General features: G+C 30.0%; 1 protein-coding gene across 1 annotated transcript in view; it reads right to left on the bottom strand.

Moving 5' to 3' along the window:
• LOC119609364 (neurofascin) overlaps nt 1–23,770 on the bottom strand; it is a 33,283-nt gene extending 9,513 nt beyond the window's left edge. The window contains exons 1-4 of the mRNA XM_037964113.1: nt 23,679–23,770; nt 18,926–19,026; nt 13,469–13,560; nt 13,219–13,347 (exon numbers count right to left, since the gene is read on the bottom strand). Of these exons, the coding sequence (XP_037820041.1) occupies nt 13,219–13,347; nt 13,469–13,560; nt 18,926–19,026; nt 23,679–23,714 (358 nt within the window). The 5' untranslated portion in view covers nt 23,715–23,770. The remainder of the gene's footprint in view (nt 1–13,218; nt 13,348–13,468; nt 13,561–18,925; nt 19,027–23,678) is intronic.
• Nucleotides 23,771–24,460: the final 690 nt, after the last annotated feature.

The raw sequence follows: 24,460 nt of genomic DNA, 5'->3' as shown, positions 1-24,460 counted from the left end.
TATTCTTGAGTTTATTGTAAACATTTACTTTTAGTTTCAAACTAAATTAAAGATTTTAAAGATCTTAAAGAATTTAAAATGTTTCTTAAAACAATTAAATTTCTACCTTTTACTAAAAATATTTTGTAAAGTGTCATAGTATTTTTGAGTTTTTGTTGGCTTTAAATTAAATTTTATTTTTTACAAATTAAATTTTCTATAAAAGAATAAAATGTAAAAAAAATAATAATACAAGATGACAAGACTATTGAAAATGAATTTCAACAACTTTTATAGATTAATTTTTAACAAATTTACACACACTTACATATATGCAGATAAACCACAAACTAAATGGAAGCCTACAAGCAGACACACATACATACATACATATGTATGAGTATGTTGCCTTGTGTATGCAACATAAAGTTGCAAAAAGTTTTGTTTTCTACTCGAACTACAAGTAAATCATTTATTGTCACTTTATACATGAATGTATGTAGAAATTTCTTTAAATTGCTCTAAAAATCAGAAATTAATACATAGAAATAGTTTTTTCTTTCTTAGAATAGTACACGACCCATGCATAAGAGGCAAACTACCTGAAAACCCAACAAAAGATTTGGAAAGAGTGAGAATTGAAAGGAAATATTCCATAATAAAGAGAAGGTTTATGGAAAATTTTCTATAAAAAAAGAAAATTTATGGAAAATTACCTATAACAAGAAAATTTATATAAAATTCTCTATAAAAAGAAAAATTTATGAAAAAATTTCTACAAAAAGAAAAATTTATGGAAAATTCTCTATAAAAAGAAAATTTATGCAAAAAATTTTCTATAAAAGGGAAATTTATTGAAAATTTTCTATAAAAGGGAAATTTATTGAAAATTTTCTATAAAAGGAAAATTTATTGAAAATTTTCTATAAAAGGAAAATTTATGGAAAATTTTCTATAAAAAAAATTTATGGAAAATTTTCTATAAAAAAAATGTATGGAAAACTTTCCATAAAAAGAAAATTTATGGAAAACTTTCTATAAAAAGAAAATTTATGGAAAATTTTCTATAAAAAGAAAATTTATGGAAAATTTTCTATAAAAAGAAAATTTATGGAAAATTTTCTATAAAAAGAAAATTTATGGAAAATTTTCTATAAAAAGAAAATTTATGGAAAATTTTCTATAAAAAGAAAATTTATGGAAAATTTTCTATAAAAAGAAAATTTATGGAAAATTTTCTATAAAAAGAAAATTTATGGAAAATTTTCTATAAAAAGAAAATTTATGGAAAATTTTCTATAAAAAGAAAATTTATGGAAAATTTTCTATAAAAAGAAAATTTATGGAAAATTTTCTATAAAAAGAAAATTTATATAAAATTTACTATAAAAAGAAAATTTATAGAAAATTTTCTATAAAAAGAAAAATTTATGGAAAATTTTCTATTAAAAAAGAAAAAAAAACATTATTGAAAATTTTCTATAAAAAGAAAAATGTATGGAAAATTTTCTATAAAAAGAAAAATTTATGGAAAATTTTCTATTAAAAAGAAATAAAAAATTTATTGAAAATTTTCTATAAAAAGAAAAATGTATGGAAAATTTTCTATAAAAAGAAAAATGTATGGAAAATTTTCTATAAAAAGAAAATGTGTGGAAAATTTTCTATAAAAAGAAAAATGTATGGAAAATTTTCTATAAAAAGAAAAATGTATGGAGAATTTTCTATAAAAGAAAAATGTATGGAAAATTTTCTATAAAAAGAAAAATGTATGGAAAATTTTCTATAAAAAGAAAAATGTATGGAAAATTTTCTATAAAAAAAATGTATGGAAAATTTTCTATAAAAAAAAAAATTATGGAAAATTTTCTATAAAAAAAAAATTATGGAAAATTTTCTATAAAAAGAAAATTTATGAAAATTTTCTATAAAAAGAAAATTTATGAAAATTTTCTATAAAAAGAAAATTTATGGAAAATTTTCTAGAAATAGGAAATTTATGGAAAATTTACTATAAAAAGAAAATTTATGGAAAATTTACTATAAAAAGAAAATTTATGGAAAATTTTCTTGAAAAAGAAAATTAATGGAAAATTTTCTTGAAAAAGAAAATTTATGGAAAATTTTCTTGAAAAAGAAAATTTATGGAAAATTTTCTAGAAAAAGAAAATTTATGGAAAATTTATTATAAAAAGAAAATTTATGGAAAATTTTCTATAAAAAGAAAATTTATGGAAAATTTTCTATAAAAAGAAAATTTATGGAAAATTTTCTATAAAAAGAAAATTTATGGAAAATTTTCTATAAAAAGAAAATTTATGGAAAATTTTCTATAAAAAGAAAATTTATGGAAAATTTTCTATAAAAAGAAAATTTATGGAAAATTTTCTATAAAAAGAAAATTTATGGAAAATTTTCTATAAAAAGAAAATTTATGGAAAATTTTCTATAAAAAGAAAATTTATGGAAAATTTTCTATGAAAAGAAAATTTATGGAAAATTTTCTATAAAAAGAAAATTTATTTAAAATCTTCCAAAGAAATCTTTAAAAACAATTTTAATTTTACTGGGTTGCCTTTGTATTCAGATCCACATGTATAATCCAGGCATGTAAATTCATTTGATGTGTTATAAGAGTTTTATATTTTATAGAGTATTTTTGGTTTTGACTACTCTTTGTCTGCTCTACTCCTATCTCCTCTTCATTACAATACACACACACAATACACTCACATAAACTTTCAAACATACACACATATTCAAATTCATAGAAAATTTGTGGTTTTAGTTGTCAATAGATTGGTATTAGTTGTTTATCAAGTAACAAAAAGTAAAGGTTCTTTCATTCAACTCTCATCTAAACAGAGACAAAGAGTTCGAGTTATTTTTTGGTTAGAAAAATCTTTTATTCAGAAAATTTTCGAAAAATCTTGTTGTATTGTTTAGAGACAAAAACTATGTATTCTACATATGTGTAAAATACACATATACAAACACATAGGTTTGTTCTATATGTATAGATTATATAGTACTCATATGTTGCAATATTGTTGCAACAATATGTATTGAGAATGTAGAAAATTTTAAAGTGATGTGATTTTAATTGATTTCTATGCTTGAGTGCATTTGTCTTGTTCATATGTACATATATAAAAATATTGCATATTCTTATACATACATATATCTTCATACTAATATTTAACAGGTAAATCATATATTAAATAAAATTCCAAAAATCAAATTAAAAGGGCACTCGAAAATTACTCTTTATAAAATATACTCTTTCGCTAAGTACAAATACTTAGTCCATTAAGTCTATATGCTCCAAACAACAGTTAAAAGCATCTCTCTAGCATGCCTTTAAGTACAGGTCTTAATCTAGAATGACTTGAATGATTGAAGACAATTTTTCGCTAAACCAAAATTTCCTATAAAAATCTCTCATTTTTATCTATAAAAGTTTGGCTACAAAACTCAGTCTCTAGCTGGTTCAAATTAACATTACATTACTTCTAGCCGGTTCAATTTGTTTACTTTTTGGCACTCTCCCGTCTGCTGAAGCTTGCTTATAAAAGGCATCTCTCACTGACTTAATATCATCTTTAAAAGATATACTTTCACTGGCTTAAGCTTGTTTACAAATGGCACTACTTTGACTTTAAAAAGCTCTCTGTCGCCATTTCAAATTTCCTTGAAAAAGCTTTAAATTGCCTATAAAGGACACTTTCTTTCTCGCTAGCTCGAAATTGTCTATAAAAGACACTCTCTCGCTAGCTCCAAATTTTCTAAAAAGACATTATCTTGCTAGCTCAAAAATTTCTATAAAGAACACTCCTCGTTAGCCCCAAATTGTCTATAAAAGACACTCTCTCTCTAGCTCAAAATTGTCTATAAAAGACACTCTCTCGCTAGCTCAAATTGTCTATAAAAGACACTCTCTCGCTAGCTCAAATTGTCTATAAAAGACACTCTCTCGCTAGCTGCAAATTGTCTATAAAAGAGACTCTCTCACTAGCTCCAAATTATCTATAAAAGACACTCTCTCGCTAGCTTCAAATTGTCTTTAAAATACACTCTCTCGCTAGCTCCAAATCGTCTTTAAAATACATTGTCTCGCTAGCTCCATATTGTGTTTAAAAGACACTCTCTCGCTTGTTCCAAATTGTCTATAAAAGACACTCTCTCGCTAGCTATAAAATGTATATAAAAGTCTCTCAAAGGCACTCTCTCGCTAGCTCCAAAATATCTAGCTAACTAGCTAGTTCGAAATCATATAAAAAAGACACTCTGTCGCTGCCCTTGAATTGTCTATAATATATACTCTCTCGCTAATTTTAAGCTATAAATAATAGGTAATCTATCGATTCTTTTAACTTTTCCATAAATGACAATCTCTCGTTAATATAAAGGCCCTTTAAACTCTAGACTCTAACTTTGAATTTAGAATATTAAAAAAATTTGTGGTTTAAAGGTAGTTGAGAACGATAATGATGCTTGTGTCAATGCTGATGATGATGACGATTATTCATCTTCATCCACATACATACACACGCACACATATTGGATGATACATGTGTGAAATTTTGTGGTCAGTTTGAATTCATAGGCTTAAAAGAGAACAAAAAAAACTCTAAAATAAAAAAACTTTTTATTGAGGTTTTTAATTGAAAAGGCAATAGGTTAGTATTTTTGTCTATAGCTTCTACAAATTCTTTAGTTCGTGTTACAAATAGAAACAATTAAATTTAAACTTTTCTTAAAAGAATAAAACCAAAGCTAAAGAAAGACATCTATATAAAATAAAAAATTCACTCTAATGAATATTCTGTTAAATTCTTTTAAAGAAAAGGTTAGAAAAATTAATTGATTTAAAAATTAAAAAAAAAAAAATTAAAAGCTCTTTGTAGATAATTTAATTAAGAGTGACATTTTATCAAGACAATAATAATTAAAATTTTGTTCTTTTTTTGTTTGTACTAAAAATTTAAATTCTTTAGTTATAATATTTACTGTTCAGTTTTCCTTACTCCTACTCCTTTTATTTGCCCAAAAATTCTATTGTCTTTAACATGATTGCATGTTGCGGCTGAGTTGCGGTAAAACTTAACCACAAATATGCAGTAATGATGTCCTAAACATGTTCAGACCTCAATGCAGTCAGTGGAAGCATTGAAGCAGTGACAGTGCCGGTATAAAGAAAATTATGGTCGCTGTACTAGTGGCTTATGTCCAACATATCGATAGAGTAGAGTTTTTTTTTTTTAAATTTTGTTTTTGGGATGCATCATCTATATAGTACGTGCTGTATAGACAGTCAAGTTAGTGGTTTTTTGCTTGTTTTTTTTTTGTACTATAATTTTAAGGGAAAGGGGAGTTATATTTGGCCACAAAATATTAAAGTCAAACTTGCATATATACATATTTGCTTTAGGAGTATTTCAGACTTGGTTTAATAATGAAAGTGTCAAATTTGTATTTAATGACATGTGCAAACATGCTTGAAATTTATTTTAAATCAAATAAACTTTTAAAGCTTATGTAGTTTTTAAACAATTAAATAGATTAAAGTGAAAAAATATAATAAATTGAAGTATTTAAGCCAACGAGATATTTCCGTTTAGGTACAAGCTTTAGCTAGCCGGAGAGATAGCTCTTCTATAAGCAAGCTTTAAATAGAGAGGAAATTGATTTTATAGGAAAGCTTTAGTTTTAAAAGGCTGCTTGTGGGCAAGATTGAGTTAGAGTAAAAGAGTACATGTTACATGCCTGTTTCAAACTGCGAGGGAGTAACTTTTATAGGCAAGCTTGAGCTAACGAGAGAGTGTCTTTCATAGGCATGTTTTTATAAGAAAGATCACTCTACCGAGAGAGTTAATTTTCTATGCAAGTTGGAGATAGAGAGATAATGTCCTTTATAGGTAAGCGTAAGTAAGCGAGATAATGTTTTGATTAGGAAAGATTTAATTAATGAGAGAGTAACCTTAATAAACAAGCTTGAGCTATCGAGAGAAATTATTGTCATTCACTCAAGCTTGCTCATTCACTAGGCAAGCTTAACTGAATGTGCAAGTACTTTTATAAACAAACTTCAGCTAGAGACAAAGTATAAAGCTTGAATGATCAGATTAATGCTATCAGTAGAGTTCAAACGAGAGAATGCTTTTTCTAGCTTAAGACAAAGTAGCTTTTATAGGTAAGCTGTGAAGTAATGAGAGAGTAGCTTTTATAGGAAAGCTCAAGCTAGCAATAGAGCTTCCTAAAAAGACAAGAACGAGCTTGCAATAGAGGAATCTTGAATTAGCGAGCGACTGCTTTTATAAAGAAAAATTCTGCTGAAGACAGAGTAGAAAGCTTGAACTAGCAGATTATCTCTTATAAGCAAGCTTGTGCTACTAATGGAGCTCGAGAGAGAGATAGAGCCTTTTCTAGCTTAAGGCATAGTAGATTTTATAGACAAGCTTAGGGAGACAGTAGCAAGAGCTGACAATAGAGTTGCTTATGTAGGCATGTTTGAGTGATAGAGTACCCTTTACGACTTTTATAGGTAATAGTGAGGTAGCAAGAGAGTGATTTTTACACACAATCTTGAGCTAGAGAGAGAGTGACTTTTATAGGAAATATTCATCTTTTAATAACAATCTTGTTCAAGCGAGAGACATTTTATTACATTTTATCCATTTTGGTCAGTCGAGAAAGCGACTTTTATACTTAATCTTGAGGCAAGTAATATGTTATAGTTAAGATTGAGTCAGCGAGAGAGTGCATTTTATAGGAGAGCATGATTTCGTCAAAAGTGAGTAAGAAAGTCTCTGTTATAGGCAAGCTTAAATCAGCAAGAGAGTGAAATTTATAGGTGAGCATGAGATCGTGAAAAGAGAGTGTCTTTAATAATTCCACTTGAGGCGAGCTTGAACTAGAGAGAAAGGCTGTGTTGAGAGAGTTCATTTTATAGGCGAGCATAAGTTCCTGAGGAGTATTTTTTATAAGGAAGCTTGAGTCGGTTAGGGACTAACTTTCATAGCTAAATTAGATCCATTGAAAGACTGTTTTATATTAGAGCTACCTTACCTTTCATATTGATATATTCTTTGAAAATTAACTTTGTTAGACACAATGCCCTAACAAAAAATATCAATATTTGCACTTATTGAGAAATTTCCGCAAAAATCCTAAAGGAGTTATTTCGACAGCAATTATCAACGTCACTTAACCTGTGACCGCAACATACGTACAACGTGTACGTACGTATTGACAAGAATATTCTCTCACAATATTTGTTAGATACTCATATAACAGAACATCACTGCAGTCAAGTTGTGTGCAACTCAACCAACCTTTAAATGACATCACAGGACAAGAAAATCAGTAGAGTTGTGCGTTAATGCCACACATTCACTCAGATACACACACACATAAACACATATGAACACTTAAATTACATGAAAAATCGACGAATTTATAGGAAATTCAAATAAGCGCAGGAATTGATGTTGTCTAGTGCATATTTCACACATATAATAGATGATGCTGCATTTCGAATTGTGTGTAAATGTACTATGAATACATGATGTATGAAAAAAAGTGTGTTAAGCCATTAAGAACATGTAACCTTGATGATGTCCAAAAGGACTCAAAAAGTTAACAAGGATTGACAGACAGAAAAAAATTACAAACGCACATACAAACATACTCAATTTTGTAGTTACTTACACTAGCTGGCTATTAAAACGTCATGAATATTTGCCGAACATTTGAAGGAAAAAGTGAACAATAAAAGCAAACAATACAAAATATAAAACATTTCACTGATACAAATACAAAGACAGTAGATAAACGGTAAGCAAAAATTTTAGAAAATGTTCACTAAATAAATAAATATGTAAAATTTTCCACATAAATGAAAAAAATTTTGTAAAATTTTCTCTAAAAAGAAAATTTATTTAAAATAGTCTATAAAATCTGAATTTAACCAAAAAACAACCCACTGTATGTATGACTACAAATAAACGCACATATCATACGAGCCAAACAAAAACCTAAAGAGAGTGAGAGATTTTCCAAAAGAAGAAATTTAAAACAGTTAAATCATGTGTACAACTAAGTATAAAAGTGAGTTATATGTTTGCAACACTCATTTTCATTGCCACATTGCGGACAATGTCCTGCTGTTGCTGTCAGACGATATCACTAGTAGTAGCAGCAGCACCAACCAAAAAAAAAAAAAAAAAAAGGATTTTTTGGCAATGTGTTTATGTCTACATAGAAGACGAACAGGAAATGAATGATGAATACTGAAATGCTGATATAACTATGTATGTATAGTTATGTCTGTCTAAGTGTTAGCTCTTGTACATATTTCCATTATTTATGTATGTGTTCATTTTTGACGCATAAAGGTATTGTCAAATTGCTACTACCACTAACACATGCAACAACAACAACAAGAATAATACTACAATGTACGTGTTCTTTAATTTTTTTTTGTATAGTTTTTATACTCGTTTAATTTACTTTGGTATAAGAGTACGTGATTTTTTAGATTTAAATATGCATTTTTTCTTGTTAGTAATTTAAAATATCTAAATATTTGTTACATAGTTAGTTAGGAATTTTCCACCTTTGTATACAATATAATGTAATTCAAAGAATAATGAAAGCGAAATTATTTTGATGTAATGGCGATGTATAAATATTATAGCCTTTAGTTCAGTTCTAGTTGCGTTCTAGTTCAGTTCTAGTTCTGGTTCAGTTCTAGTTCAGCTCTAGTTCAGTTCTTGTTCAGTTCTAGTTCAGTTCTAGATCAGTTCTAGTTCAGTTCTAGTTCAGTTCTAGTTCAGTTCTAGTTCAGTTCTAGTTCAGTTCTAGTTCAGTTCTAGTTCAGTTCTAGTTCAGTTCTAGTTCAGTTCTAGTTCAGTTCTAGTTCAGTTCTAGTTCAGTTCTAGTTCAGTTCTAGTTCAGTTCTAGTTCAGTTCTAGTTCAGTCTAGTTCAGTTCTAGTTCAGTTCTAGTTCAGTTCTAGTTCAGTTCTAGTTCAGTTCTAGTTCAGTTCTAGTTCAGTTCTAGTTCAGTTCTAGTTCAGTTCTAGTTCAGTTCTAGTTCAGTTCTAGTTCAGTTCTAGTTCAGTTCTAGTTCAGGTCTAGTTCAGTTCTAGTTCTAGTTCAGTTCTAGTTCAGTCTAGTTCAGTTCTAGTTCAGTTCTAGTTCAGTTCTAGTTCAGTTCTAGTTCAGTTCTAGTTCAGTTCTAGTTCAGTTCTAGTTTCAGTTCTAGTTCATTTCTAGTTCAGTTCTAGGTTCAGTTCTAGTTCAGTTCTAGTTCAGTTCTAGTTCAGTTCTAGTTCAGTTCTAGTTCAGTTCTAGTTCAGTTCTAGTTCAGTTCTAGTTCAGTTCTAGTTCAGTTCTAGTTCAGTTCTAGTTCAGTTCTAGTTGCAGTTCTAGTTCAGTTCTAGTTCAGTTCTAGTTCAGTTCTAGTTCAGTTCTAGTTCAGTTCTAGTTCAGTTCTAGTTCAGTTCTAGTTCAGTTCTAGTTCAGTTCTAGTTCAGTTCCTAGTTCAGTTTCTAGTTCAGTCTAGTTCAGTTCTAGTTCAGTTCTAGTTTCAGTTCTAGTTCAGTTCTAGTTCAGTTCTAGTTCAGTTCTAGTTCAGTTCTAGTTCAGTTCTAGTTCAGTTTCTAGTTCAGTTCTAGTTCAGTTCTAGTTCAGTTCTAGTTCAGTTCTAGTTCAGTTCTAGTTCAGTTCTAGTTCAGTTCTAGTTCAGTTCTAGTTCAGTTCTAGTTCAGTTCTAGTTCAGTTCTAGTTCAGTTCTAGTTCAGTTCTAGTTCAGTTCTAGTTCAGTTCTAGTTCAGTTCTAGTTCAGTTCTAGTTCAGTTCTAGTTCAGTTCTAGTTCAGTTCTAGTTCAGTTCTAGTTCAGTTCTAGTTCAGTTCTAGTTCAGTTCTAGTTCAGTTCTAGTTCAGTTCTAGTTCAGTTCTAGTTCAGTTCTAGTTCAGTTCTAGTTCAGTTCTAGTTAAGTTCTAGTTCAGTTCTAGTTCAGTTAAACAAATTTCTCAATTTATAAAAAAGAAAGTCCTTTAAAAACAGACAATTTGAAAAAAAATACACAATTGACGAAGAAATCAACAAAAGTTTTTTGCGTTCTTTAACATAAAACTTTTTAAGTCAAACATTTATGTACGTTGGTTAATGAAGATATCTTCATTTGGCTGCAAAAATTTCTTTAATACAAACATACATAAACATTTTATTTAATAATTTTATAAGTTATTTTTACAAATAAATAATACTAATTACATCCTTTGTAAATTTATGCCGGATGCTTTTATGCATATGCGTTTTTATACACTTCTGTTTGAATTTTACTACATTTCCTGCTGCATATTTTCTGTCATGCCTGAACTTTATGAGTGTATGATTGTATGATTAAACAGTACAGCCCGGTGTTTTGAAGTGTATGTGGAACATTTCAATGAATTATCATTACATAAATACATACATAATACTGCTTAAGAGGTACATATTGAACCCTTTTTTAACAGCTGGGCTGCCTTTGCTTGTATATAATATTACTTTAAGTGGTTAAAAGAAAAGAGTAATAATAAAAAATAAAAAAATAAAAAAAACAATATGCATTTTTATTTGCAACAGCAACAACCACACAATAAATTAACCTGTGGTTTGGTAGTCAGTCATATACAAATGTTCATATTTGGTTTAATAACCGTAAGAATACAAAAAAATACATAGACAATATGTGCGTATGTGTGTATCTGTGTTCCTGTATTTCAGAAATTACCAAAGTTTCTGCAAATATTTTTACGACTCAATGAAAAAACACGAAATTCTTTTGTATGAAATACGCTAAGAAATTCCTGATATTATTATTACAAATGGCTGATAAAAGTGGCTTTTATAGGGAATTTTTTAAATAAACTTTAATTTAAAATCATAGCTGAAGTATTGTTGTAGTCTAGAAAAGTTCGATAAATTTTTTTTTGAATTTTAAAGACAAATCTTCTATAAATTCATTTTTTTAAATTACCTTAACTTAACTCCTTTAAGTGAATAAACGTCAAATATAAACACACTCATCTAGGAGTTTGTCTCTTTGTCTCCCAAAGCTGTTGATAAATGTAATCTTTATGTTTACACCCTGACTAAACGGGCAAATATTGGAGGAGTACGATGAATCTCAACACAGGATATGTTTTTGTTTATTTGTTTAAACAAGTACTTGCACGTTATCAGTCAAGTAAACAGCTACAATATCAACAGTAAAACAACATTCTCACAAAATGGGAATAAAAATTACACAGACAAGCTAAAATGCAACAATAAAACACAACACATACATATGCACGAATGCATCCTTCATACAAGGACTCAACACACCGGTAGTGTTTCTATATCCTGTAAGCAACTGTTACAGTCATGTGAAAAGAGAGAAAAAAACAAAATGACGAAATCAAATGGTGCAGAATCATGGTAGCACGTGGTTGGGACAATTTTTTTCCATTCTCTAGGGTACTAACATCATGTAAATGCATGTAGTGTTTCAATAAAAAAAGTACATCATATTCGAGTGAAAAGGAGTTTGTGTTGCCAAAGTAACAGTGATATGTTGCTTTATATTGTGTTGCAAGTATGTATTCATACTTGCAACAAAAAAAAACGACCAACCATAGTGAATAACAATCAAAATTCTAAGCTTAACAGGATTTGAAGACATTTTTTTACTCTAGCACTTTCATATACAGATTTCACATGCTGTAGTATGAGACCAAGTACCCTCAGACCATCAAAACCATGTTCATTATGATTCTAGCTAAGAATCATTATGATGTGGTAATTGAGGATAGAAGCTGAAGGTAGAAAGAGCTAAAACTTATATAAACTGATGATTTATCAAAAGGATGTGTAACAAGAAATTTTCTCTTGTCTATAGAAAATTTTCGGAAATTTTCTCTTTTCTATAGAAAACTTTCGGAAATTTTCTTTTCTATAGAAAATTTTCGGAAATTATCTCTTTTCTATAGAAAATTTTCGGAAATTATCTCTTTTCTATAGAAAATTTTCGGAAAATTTCTCCTTTCTATAGAAAATTTTCGGAAAATTTCTCCTTTCTATAGAAAATTTTCGGAAAATTTCTCCTTTCTATACAAAATTTTCGGAAAATTTCTCCTTTCTATAGAAAATTTTCGGAAAATTTCTCCTTTCTATAGAAAATTTTCGGAGAATTTCTCCTTTCTATAGAAAATTTTCGGAAAATTTCTCTTTTCTATAGAACATTTTCGGAAAATTTCTCTTTTCTATAGAACATTTTCGGAAAATTTCTCTTTTCTATAGAACATTTTCGGAAAATTTCTCTTTTCTATAGAACATTTTAAGAAAATTTCTCTTTTCTATAGAACATTTTCGGAAAATTTCTCTTTTCTATAGAACATTTTCGGAAAATTTCTCTTTTCTATAGAAAATTGTCGGAAAATTTCTCTTTTCTATAGAAAATTTTCGGAAAATTTCTCCTTTCTATAGAAAATTTTCGGAGAATTTCTCCTTTCTATAGAAATTTTCGGAGAATTTCTCCTTTCTATAGAAAATTTTCGGAAAATTTATCTTTTCTATAGAACATTTTCGGAAAATTTCTCTTTTCTATAGAACATTTTCGGAAAATTTCTCTTTTCTATAGAACATTTTCGGAAAATTTCTCTTTTCTATAGAACATTTTCGGAAAATTTCTCTTTCTATAGAAAATTTTCAAAATTATTTATTTATTAGAGAAAATTTTCTTTGTAAAAATTCGCTAAAAACTTTACTGTTTTCATACTTTAAAATTAACTCGATAAAACAGAAAAAATATCTTGTGCAATGTTTTTGCACTAAATTAGATAAACATTAAAGAAATGCAGCCAAATTAAGGGAAATTCTTGGTAAGAAACTTGCGACAAAAAATAATTTATCCAAAAGGTAAATAAGCCAAGAGAAATGGTTACTCTTCTGCTCCCGTAAAGGTAACTAACCATCATAATTTTTTCACATTCAGCTCTTACTTGCCATTGTCTCTACAACTAGGGGTAATTAATGAGCTGTATTTAACTTTTTTATAACAATTTTTAACCTCAAGTTGTGTGCATTTTTTTCTTTTCTACATTTTAGCTCATGTATCTTAAATGTGGTTTTTACTGGCTTATAATAAAATGTATATGAATTTGTTGTATATATATTAAACAAAAAGAACAAGCATTTCTTACTTACAATGTATACTTAAGGATATCCTTTTTGAAACCGATGGTGGTACACCATTTGATGCTATGCAAAGATATGAACCCATTTCATTGCGAGAAATTTTTGTTAGTTTTAATACCTCGCCACGATAAGAGGACACTAGATAAAAGAAAAAAGAAGAAAAATAAAATATATAAATTTAAAAGTGGTCAAAGTTGTTTAAAGTTTTTTATGGTTTAAATTATAAAACTAATTGTTTTTATTTTATATTATTACTTACCCATAGTTTTGGTGCCCACACTGTCTTTTAAAACAATTTCATTACCATCCTCACGACGCCATGTAACAATGGGTTCGGGGTAACCGCGAGCACTAGAAGTAAAAGACAAAATCAAAAATTAATTATGTGAAACAAATATACAAATGTATTTTAGCTATTTATTTCCCTCTAATTTAAAGACATTTTAACAAACAAAAACTCTTTCATATTTGGTCACGTTCAATTTACAACAATTACTTGTCTTACACTTACCAAAAGCATTAAAATCCTAATCAACAGCTACAATATATATTATCTACTTAACTAATACTAATCTTTTTGTTCTATATACTTTTTTATCTAATATATTTGTCTCAATACAAAATCCTTTACTTCCATCTTAAGTGACACCAGCTAAGAAAACTGAGAAAATATATTTATTATTTACTCTTTGTTAGAACGTTATCGCTAAGTAATCTTTAGTTATTTTAACTGTTTTTTTTTTTTTTTTTTGTTCTTTTAGAACATTTGATTCCATCATCAACTAAACCAACCAAGGAAGTTCATTTAATGTCAACAAATTAAATGACACTTCATTCTTTTTGATTTACGTTTCCGTTTGAGTTGACTAGGAACAACAATAACAACAACAACAACAGTTACAATTTACTACTACAAATACTTTTACTGTTAGTATGCTTTTACTGTTGCTGCTGCTGCTGTCACCAGTGAAAGGTTAACAGTAAGTGATTGTATTTGTATTAGTGTTGGAGAGGTTTAAATACAGAAAACTAAGTAGATTAATGTTTACTTGTATGTGTAAGTTTATATGTGTCTGCTGGCATAAAAAAGGTCATAAAAACATTTATGTATTTTATTTTTACTTCTTTTATATGTAACGGATACGGATGGTGAAGGGTCTGAGTTTTTTGTTTTTTTTTCCTATTCTTGGTTAGCTTTATTACTGTTGATTTATACATTTTTGTTAGCAGCTATAAAAATCTGTTTTACTGTTTTTGTATTTGTTTTACAGGCTTTTTCATTTAATTAACACACTTTCAGTAATAAGATATATAAATTTGAATGTATTTGTCACTGGACAAAATGTTAAAAATGTGAATGTGATTCAGACGAATTAGTTGATTTTATAATAATCAGCACAAAAATAACTTTCGAAGGAAAGATAACGAAGTCAGCAATCGTATATATATTAACAACAATATTTATAAAAATTTCCTATAGTTAGACTAGATTATAGACAAGACTATAGACTAGACTATAGACAAGACTATAGACAAACTATAGACTAGACTATAGACTAGACTATAGACTAGACTATAGACTAGACTATAGACTAGACTATAGACTAGACTATAGACTAGACTATAGACTAGACTATAGACTAGACTATAGACTAGACTATAGACTAGACTATAGACTAGACTATAGACTAGACTATAGACTAGACTATAGACTAGACTATAGACTAGACTATAGACTAGACTATAGACTAGACTATAGACTAGACTATAGACTAGACTATAGACTAGACTATAGACTAGACTATAGACTAGACTATAGACTAGACTATAGACTAGACTATAGACTAGACTATAGACTAGACTATAGACTAGACTATAGACTAGACTATAGACTAGACTATAGACTAGACTATAGACTAGACTATAGACTAGACTATAGACTAGACTATAGACTAGACTATAGACTAGACTATAGACTAGACTATAGACTAGACTATAGACTAGACTATAGACTAGACTATAGACTAGACTATAGACTAGACTATAGACTAGACTATAGACTAGACTATAGACTAGACTATAGACTAGACTATAGACTAGACTATAGACTAGACTATAGACTAGACTATAGACTAGACTATAGACTAGACTATAGACTAGACTATAGACTAGACTATAGACTAGACTATAGACTAGACTATAGACTAGACTATAGACTAGACTATAGACTAGACTATAGACTAGACTATAGACTAGACTATAGACTAGACTATAGACTAGACTATAGACTAGACTATAGACTAGACTATAGACTAGACTATAGACTAGACTATAGACTAGACTATAGACTAGACTATAGACTAGACTATAGACTAGACTATAGACTAGACTATAGACTAGACTATAGACTAGACTATAGACTAGACTATAGACTAGACTATAGACTAGACTATAGACTAGACTATAGACTAGACTATAGACTAGACTATAGACTAGACTATAGACTAGACTATAGACTAGACTATAGACTAGACTATAGACTAGACTATAGACTAGACTATAGACTAGACTATAGACTAGACTATAGACTAGACTATAGACTAGACTATAGACTAGACTATAGACTAGACTATAGACTAGACTATAGACTAGACTATAGACTAGACTATAGACTAGACTATAGGTTAGAATATAGACTAGACTATAGACTAGACTATAGACTAGACTATAGACTAGACTATAGACTAGACTATAGACTAGACTATAGACTAGACTATAGACTAGACTATAGACTAGACTATAGACTAGACTATAGACTAGACTATAGACTAGACTATAGACTAGACTATAGACTAGACTATAGACTAGACTATAGACTAGACTATAGACTAGACTATAGACTAGACTATAGACTAGACTATAGACTAGACTATAGACTAGACTATAGACTAGACTATAGACTAGACTATAGACTAGACTATAGACTAGACTATAGACTAGACTATAGACTAGACTATAGACTAGACTATAGACTAGACTAGACTATAGACTAGATCGATAGACTAGACTATTAACTAGACTATAGACTAGACTATAGACTAGACTATAAGACTAGACTATAGACTAGACTATAGACTAGACTATAGACTAGACTATAGACTAGACTATAGACTTAGACTATAGACTAGACTATAGACTAGACTAGCTAGACCTTGACTAGACTATAGACTAGACTATAGACTAGAACTATAGACTAGACCTATAAGACTAGACTAATAGACTAGACTATAGACTAGACTATAGACTAACTATACTAGACTATAGACTAGACTATAGACTAGACTATAGACTAGACTATAGACTAGACTATAGACTAGACTATAGACTAGACTATAGACTAGACTATAGACTAGACTATAGACTAGACTATAGACTAGACTAATAGACTAGACTAGACTATAGACTAGACTATAGACTAGACTATAGACTAGACTATAGACTAGACTATAGACTAGACTATAGACTAGACTATAGACTAGACTATAGACTAGACTATAGACTAGACTATGACTAGACTAAGGACTAGACTATAGACTAGACTATAGACTAGGACTATAGACTAGGACTATAAAGACTAGACCTATAGACTAGACTATAGACTAGACTATAGACTAGGACTATAGACTAGACTATAGGACTAGACTATAGGACTAGACTATAGGACTAGACTATAGACTAGACTATAGGACTAGGACTATAATAGACTATAGACTAGGCTAGACGAGACTATAGACTAGACTATAGACTAGACTATAGACTAGACTATAGACTAGACTATAGACGAGACTATAGACTAGACTATAGACTAGACTATAGACTAGACTAGACTAGACTATAGACTAGACTATAGACTAGACTATAGACTAGACTATAGGACTAGGACTATAGGACTAGACTATAGACTAGGACTATAGACTAGACTATAGACTAGACTATAGACTACACTAGACTATAGACTAGACTATAGACTAGACTATAGACTAGACTATAGACTAGACTATAGCCTAGACTATAGACTTAGACTATAGACTAGACTATAGACTAGACTATCGACTAGACTATAGACTAGACTAATAGAACCTAGACTATAGAATAGGACTCTAGGACTAGACTTAGACTAGACTATAGACTAGACTATAGACTAGACTATAGACTAGACTATAGACTAGACTATAGACTAGACTATAGACTAGACTATAGACTAGACTATAGACTAGACTATAGACTAGACTATAGACTAGACTATAGACTAGACTATAGACTAGACTATAGACTAGACTATAGACTAGACTATAGACTAGACTATAGACTAGACTATAGACTAGACTATAGACTAGACTATAGACTAGACTATAGACTAGGCTATAGACTAGACTATAGACTAGACTATAGACTAGACTATAGACTAGACTATAGACTAGACTATAGACTAGACTATAGACTAGACTATAGACTAGACTATAGACTAGACTATAGACTAGACTATAGACTAGACTATAGACTAGACTATAGACTAGACTATAGACTAGACTATAGACTAGACTATAGACTAGACTATAGACTAGACTATAGACTAGACTATAGACTAGACTATAGACTAGACTATAGACTAGACTATAGACTAGACTATAGACTAGACTATAGACTAGACTATAGACTAGACTATAGACTAGACTATAGACTAGACTATAGACTAGACTATAGACTAGACTATAGACTAGACTATAGACTAGACTATAGACTAGACTATAGACTAGACTATAGACTAGACTATAGACTAGACTATAGACTAGACTATAGACTAGACTATAGACTAGACTATAGACTAGACTAAGACTAGACTATAGACTAGACTATAGACTAGATTATAGACTAGAATATAGACTAGATTATAGACTAGAATATAGACTAGACTATAGACTAGACTATATACTAGACTATAGACTAGACTATAGACTAGACTATAGACTAGACTCTAGACTAGACTATAGACTAGACTATAGACTAGACTATAGACTAGACTCTAGACTAGACTATAGACTAGACTATAGACTATACTATAGACTTGACTGTAGACTAGACTATAGACTTGACTGTAGACTAGACTATAGACTAGACTATAGACTAGACTATAGACTAGACTATAGACTAGACTATAGACTAGACTATAGACTAGACTATAGACTAGACTATAGACTAGACTATAGACTAGACTATAGACTAGACTATAGACTAGACTATAGACTACACTAGACTATAGACTAGACTATAGACTAGACTATAGACTAGACTATAGACTAGACTATAGACTAGACTATAGACTAGACTATAGACTAGATTATAGACTAGTTTTTTTAAGTTTTTTCTTTTCTTTATGAATTCTCGAGCTTTTATACCTTTTAAGTGTCACATTTAAATGCTTAGTGATTTCATTTAAACGATTGAGGTAATTAAATACTTAATTAACGCTTTAATGTACTTATGAATTGTGGTTATAAATTTCGCTTAGTTTCGTTATCATATAAGTACTGGCAACGTGTTAATTGTCAAATATTATTAACTAATTAAATGTCAAATCAATTACAGTAATTGTGGTTGATGTGTGTAAATATGTTAAACATACTTAGATGGCGTAATAATTGTGGTTTTAACTTACCGACATGTTAGTTTAACAGAACTGCCTTCGGGCACTATGACATCGGATGAAGTATCTTCTGATACGAAATCGGGTGGTATGACAACATCAAGGAAACCAATCTGAAAATAAAAGTGAAAACATAAGTTAGGTTAGTGTGGTGGCGTATACTTAATATTTGATATTTGTGGTTGAAATATAACAATCATACGTAGTGGTGGGTGATTAGTATGAAATTTTTTAGCTTTAAAATTTAAATTATTTTCTTAATAATTTTTTATTTTTTATTTTAAACTAATTAAATAAAGTTAGCTTGAACTGAAATTTGTAGCTGCATATGTATTTAAGTAAAAATTTATTTTGGCAGAAGACAAATAAAATATTTCCAACAGCAAGTGCTAAACAATACTGTAATAAAACAACATTAAATAAATATATATCGAACACCAAATAATGATCACATATTATTAAACACATACACACATTTTCTTTCTGCTTTAACAGTTTTCCTTTCTCTGTTTTCATTTCCTTAACCAGAAAACTTTAAATAAACATAAACACTTCAATGTCCAACCAAGCGAAGTTTATGGCGCCAATAAAATGTATTTCATGCTTCCTTAATTTTTATATCAACATAATGGAATGAAATTCTATAACATTTGTTTTTTCGTTTTCCCGTAGCAAACACATATACATATGTATGGTATTGTGATACTGTGTAGATCTCCTTTTATATGGATGTTTCTCTAACATGTCCAATATGAAAACTTACGTTTCAATGGATTTTTGTATTGTTTTCCTAGACTAACAAACCAAACAACAACATTATTGTTGAATGTGAACTTTTTTGTTCATACCTTATGGACAGACAGTGGGAAAATGGTAAAAGGTTCATGTAATAATTTGTTATATACATGTTACATGAGGACTTTCCTAGGCAGGCTAATCTTGGGGCAAAAAAAATGTTTCAGTCGCAATGTATTTTTAAAAGAAATTAAATAAGGACAGTCCTTATATTATGTCTATGAATATTTTTTGAAGTTGTTTAAGTATTTGTCTGCGTGTTAAATTTTATTAGTGTGTTTGTTTATGTATTTTTATTTAAGTAATAATAAAAATGTTACGGTATTATATTATTGTTTGTTTATGTTTGAACATTACACGTTATTTGTTTGTTGATATTTGTTGTAATAACCCAGCAATATGTTGATATTGTAATGCAAAAATGATCACAAACAACAATATGAAATACATCTAAATAAAGGAATAATATTTCATTATAATATATTAGATCTGTTTGACTGTCTGACTTGATAGTTTAGGTAAAAAAACTGAAACTGAATATAATTTTAATATTTAAGAGAAAAAACCGCTGGGTTATAACCAACACATTCTTATAGAAACCTATAATTTTTATGCATTTTTTTACAATCAGTGACACTAGTTTATTTATACTTTCTTCATGTTGCAAATTGCATTTTTCTTCTAAGATTTGTGTTTTAGTGTGTTCATTTAATGTTGTTTGGTGTAATCATTGTTGTCTCGAGAATTTTTTTTATTTTTTTTTTTTTGTAATAGAAGTAAATCTTTATAATTTAATTAATTTTTTCGTGCATTTAGAAACAGTCTTTTAGATTACTCTCTACATTTTTATCTGAAGTTGTATATAATCTCTATGGCTATGTTCTATAATTTTGGCTGCAATCTCAACTTAAATCTGAAATATCTATAAACTCAACTGTGATATCTTTTATAGACTCCATTATAATTGCGCTAAAGTCGTCAGTTTAGTTTATAGTTATAGTGGATAATCTACTCTTTAGTCTCAGCTTTATTTTAGTCTAGCGATTATAGGCTCAGGACTTCCCCAGTCGTTTTTACCAGTTTTAAATTGTTGCTTGCAGTTATCTTTTTTCTACTTTTGCGGTGCTCAACATGCATCCATGTGCTTTCATGAGGCTTATTCATTTCTTTCACTTTATCCTCCGTCTTTTAAGCGTCTGTAGTTTTCGATCGTTTTGAAGATCTTTCGCAATTTGGGGATGCTGATGGCAACCGTTTGCCCCTGTTTTCAGGGTTATCGATTGTAGTTTTGGGAGTTGAGGGATCTGTTTGATTGTCCTTTGTCTCAACTATTACCCGGCTTATATCCTCGGCACTTTGAGGATTATCATTTTCAGATTTGGGAGTTTGAGTGTCTTTCTCCTCAACTATTATCACGCTTATATTTTCAGCATTTTAATTGGGGTTATTTGCAATAGCATTTCTATACTCTCTCAATTATTGGTAGAGAGCCATGACGTATACCAAGTTATCCTGGATTGTTCTATGAGTATTTTTGTAGCTTAATGCTACTGAATTTATTATGCTCAGTTTATTTCTCAGCTCAATAAAAGCCTTTTCTAGTTGTGTCTTCTGTTGCTACATTTGGGGTTGTATTATTTACCCTAGGTGGTGTCCGAATAGTTTTCGAACTATTAGCAAATGGATTATAGACTTCCTTTTCATTGGAGCTTGTAGTATTATCTACTCCTCTAGCCATGTTAGCCAACCGAGAAGTATTACGGTAATTTGATTTCGGCGACTGGGGACCCGTTTGCACGTTTGCCGGTACTGGAGTTATTAATTCCTGCACCGTAAGGTTTTCCCTATTGTTCTGCATTTTTCATTAAAAGTTGATTTACGTTTTATTTTCTCTCTTTCCGAAAGGATAATAATTCAGCCGCCCCTAACATGGAATCATACGCTGACCAGGAAGCCGTCCATTATGGATACTGTCGCGACTGGGTTTTTATAAAGTGATGTATAGTGCATATACACTAATCTGCTGGAGACTGTCCTCAGTTGGTCGACATATCCACAACATGGCTGTAGTAGCTCTGTATCAAGTCCTCAGCTCGGCCTTGATATACTAGGGTCTGCGGGGTTGTAAATCCCGTTAACCTATCAATAGGATACCCTTTGTCTTGAAATCGGTTTTTAGTCTCAACTGTAGTCTATAGTCTTCACATAGATCTAGTCTATAGGCTCGACTATAGACTGGTCATTAGATTCGACTGTAGTCGAGCTTACAGTCTAGGTTAAAGTATAGATTATGTAGTTTTTTGTTTTCATTAGAGTTTTCTCGTCTTTAATAGTCTGTAGTATCGACTATTTAGAGTCTTGTTTGAAGACTAGAGATCTGAGCTATAATTTATATTTTAGTATGTTGCTAATATCAGCAGTCGAGTATATAATCTAGACTGTAGTCTATTGTATAGTATAGTCTTTCTTAACTGTAGTCTAGTCAATAGTATCGTATGAAGCCTTATCTATAGCATTTTCTATAGTGGTGACTGTAGCCTAGTCGACTATATTTTGATCTGTAGTCTCATTTGTATCTTAACGTAAACACAGATAAGAGTAATTTGACTTCGGACGAACTATTATTGTGTGAATGACATATACACCCTTAGGATCATATTTAGAAACTAAGCAGTATTACATGGGACTTCCATAATGTTATATAAGCTCTTAAGAAATCTCTTAAATATGCTTTGTAACCCGAATTGAATAGCTCCATGATGGAAACCATGCACATAAATGAAATACATAATCCACTCGTCCTAGACAGCTCACGACTGGAAGAAGTCAGAAAATTTAATTCTATCGGTAGCATATTAACAATAACCGGGTGCTCCGAAATAGATATAAACAATCAGATGAAAAGGCAAGACAAGCATTTGGAAATCATCACATATTAAACGTAACGCAACTATTGGTCTAGTATTCCATTAAGTTTGTTTTCTACAATACGGCATATTACTCAGTCAGTTTGCTCTACCATACTCAATAGTCTTGTATATATCCCAGACAATATTGACTACTGCCCACTCAAACCGTCATTTGATAAAAGCTGTTCCGTATAGATCCAATACAATCCTAATGAAATGCAGTTGATTCTCCGTAATGGATCGTATAAGATCTATACTGAACGTACCAAACTAATGGTGTAAATGGTGGCTTTTATATAGTACATATTGGAACTGAAGTTTATTTCGAAATTCCTGATCAGTGCCGCGTTCTGCAAGTTGGACTACTCTAAGCGGAGCTTAAGATGGTATTTAAACATCATCCAATCTAGTCCTTGAATACCTGACATTAGATGAAGACACATTCCAATAAGACTGTTCTGAATTCCGGGTCATCAACAGATATTTGGTAATACCATTACAGACTCTCTTGTGAAAATTGGTACTTCTAAAGCTAGAGAAAATACCAAAATTTTTGTCGGTATTCCTTAATCCAGTTGCAAACGCTCAATTTGTGATACCTTGCGAAAACCAGTTGGTAAACTGAGGATACCTGTAGAATGGCGAAAATGTCGTGTCTGTCATATAACCCACAAAGATCATATGTCCACTACACATTCCGATAGCACAGCTATGAAACACAATTGCAGCGGGCATTGGCAAATTGTCATTTGGTCTTCATGCTAGAAGATTGAAACTACCAGGTTTCGACTTCTGCAGAAGCTGCCAAGATTAAAAGGAAGAAGAATATATCATTCACTTTTCCTGTTAATGTCCTGTACAGTCGGAACACAGTTTTAATACTCAAGGTAGAAATTTCTTGCACTCTAACAAATTTAACTGAGGTAAGACTTGAAAGACTTGTTTTTGAAATGGTTTTGCATATGATTCAGAGTAATTTTGTTAAAGTGTATTAGCGCCTACAACCTAAAATAAGCATCAAGGTTTTAGCAGCATTTAGGTGTATATTGCCCATCACTTACCTGGCTTTTCATAGGATCCGTATTCAATTGACACATATAGCCACCGCGATCCTCCTCTGTCACAGCACGTATATGTAAATTCCAAGTATTTTGATCTAAATGACTAACAGTCACCCGAGGATTATGGGTTATGACATTTTCGTGTATGGCTTGAATGGCTTTTGTGTCGGCTTTAAGCCAACCAACCTGGAAAAGAAAAAATAAATTTATTATGAGAAGAAATGCATAAAAAATCGGTAGAATTTCAACAAATGAGTTTGTTGAACTTTCCAAAAAAATAAAAAATCATAAAGCTTGCATTGACTAACTATCAACATAAATATAAGTATATGTTAATATGCGTGTGTGTGTTGGTATATACACCAATACATATATTTGAACATGTGTTTGTGACTATGTAGGTTTGTTTATTGTATAAAGTCGTTTCATATTGTTTTTGTTATAAATTTTTTGAAAAATGTCCAAAAATGATTTACTGCTACAACATGTTGTGGACTGACTCCTGTTTTTTTTTTGCTTTACTACAATTCCAGCCATTGTGTATATGTGTGAATGTCCTGGTAAATAAGCAAGTTTTTGTTTATTGTTTATATGTAGTAAGTACGTGTGTGGGTATTTGTGTATATGATATAATTGATGTGTTATTAAGTACTTTTTTTGTTGCTGTCGTATTTGTATGAATTCATAAGTGTGTGTTATAGTAGTAAAGCAATTATTTACAAAAAAAAAAAACTGCATATGAATATTTTATTATTTCAGTCTGTAGTGTGCGTGTATATGTG

This window comes from Lucilia sericata, unplaced genomic scaffold, assembly GCF_015586225.1.
Source record: "Lucilia sericata isolate MDLA Ls3-8-SP2 unplaced genomic scaffold, ASM1558622v1 Contig000967F_arrow, whole genome shotgun sequence".
Lineage (NCBI taxonomy): Eukaryota > Metazoa > Arthropoda > Insecta > Diptera > Calliphoridae > Lucilia > Lucilia sericata.
Note: the sequence above shows the minus strand (reverse complement) of the source record. Positions and strands in the feature narration are given on the sequence as shown.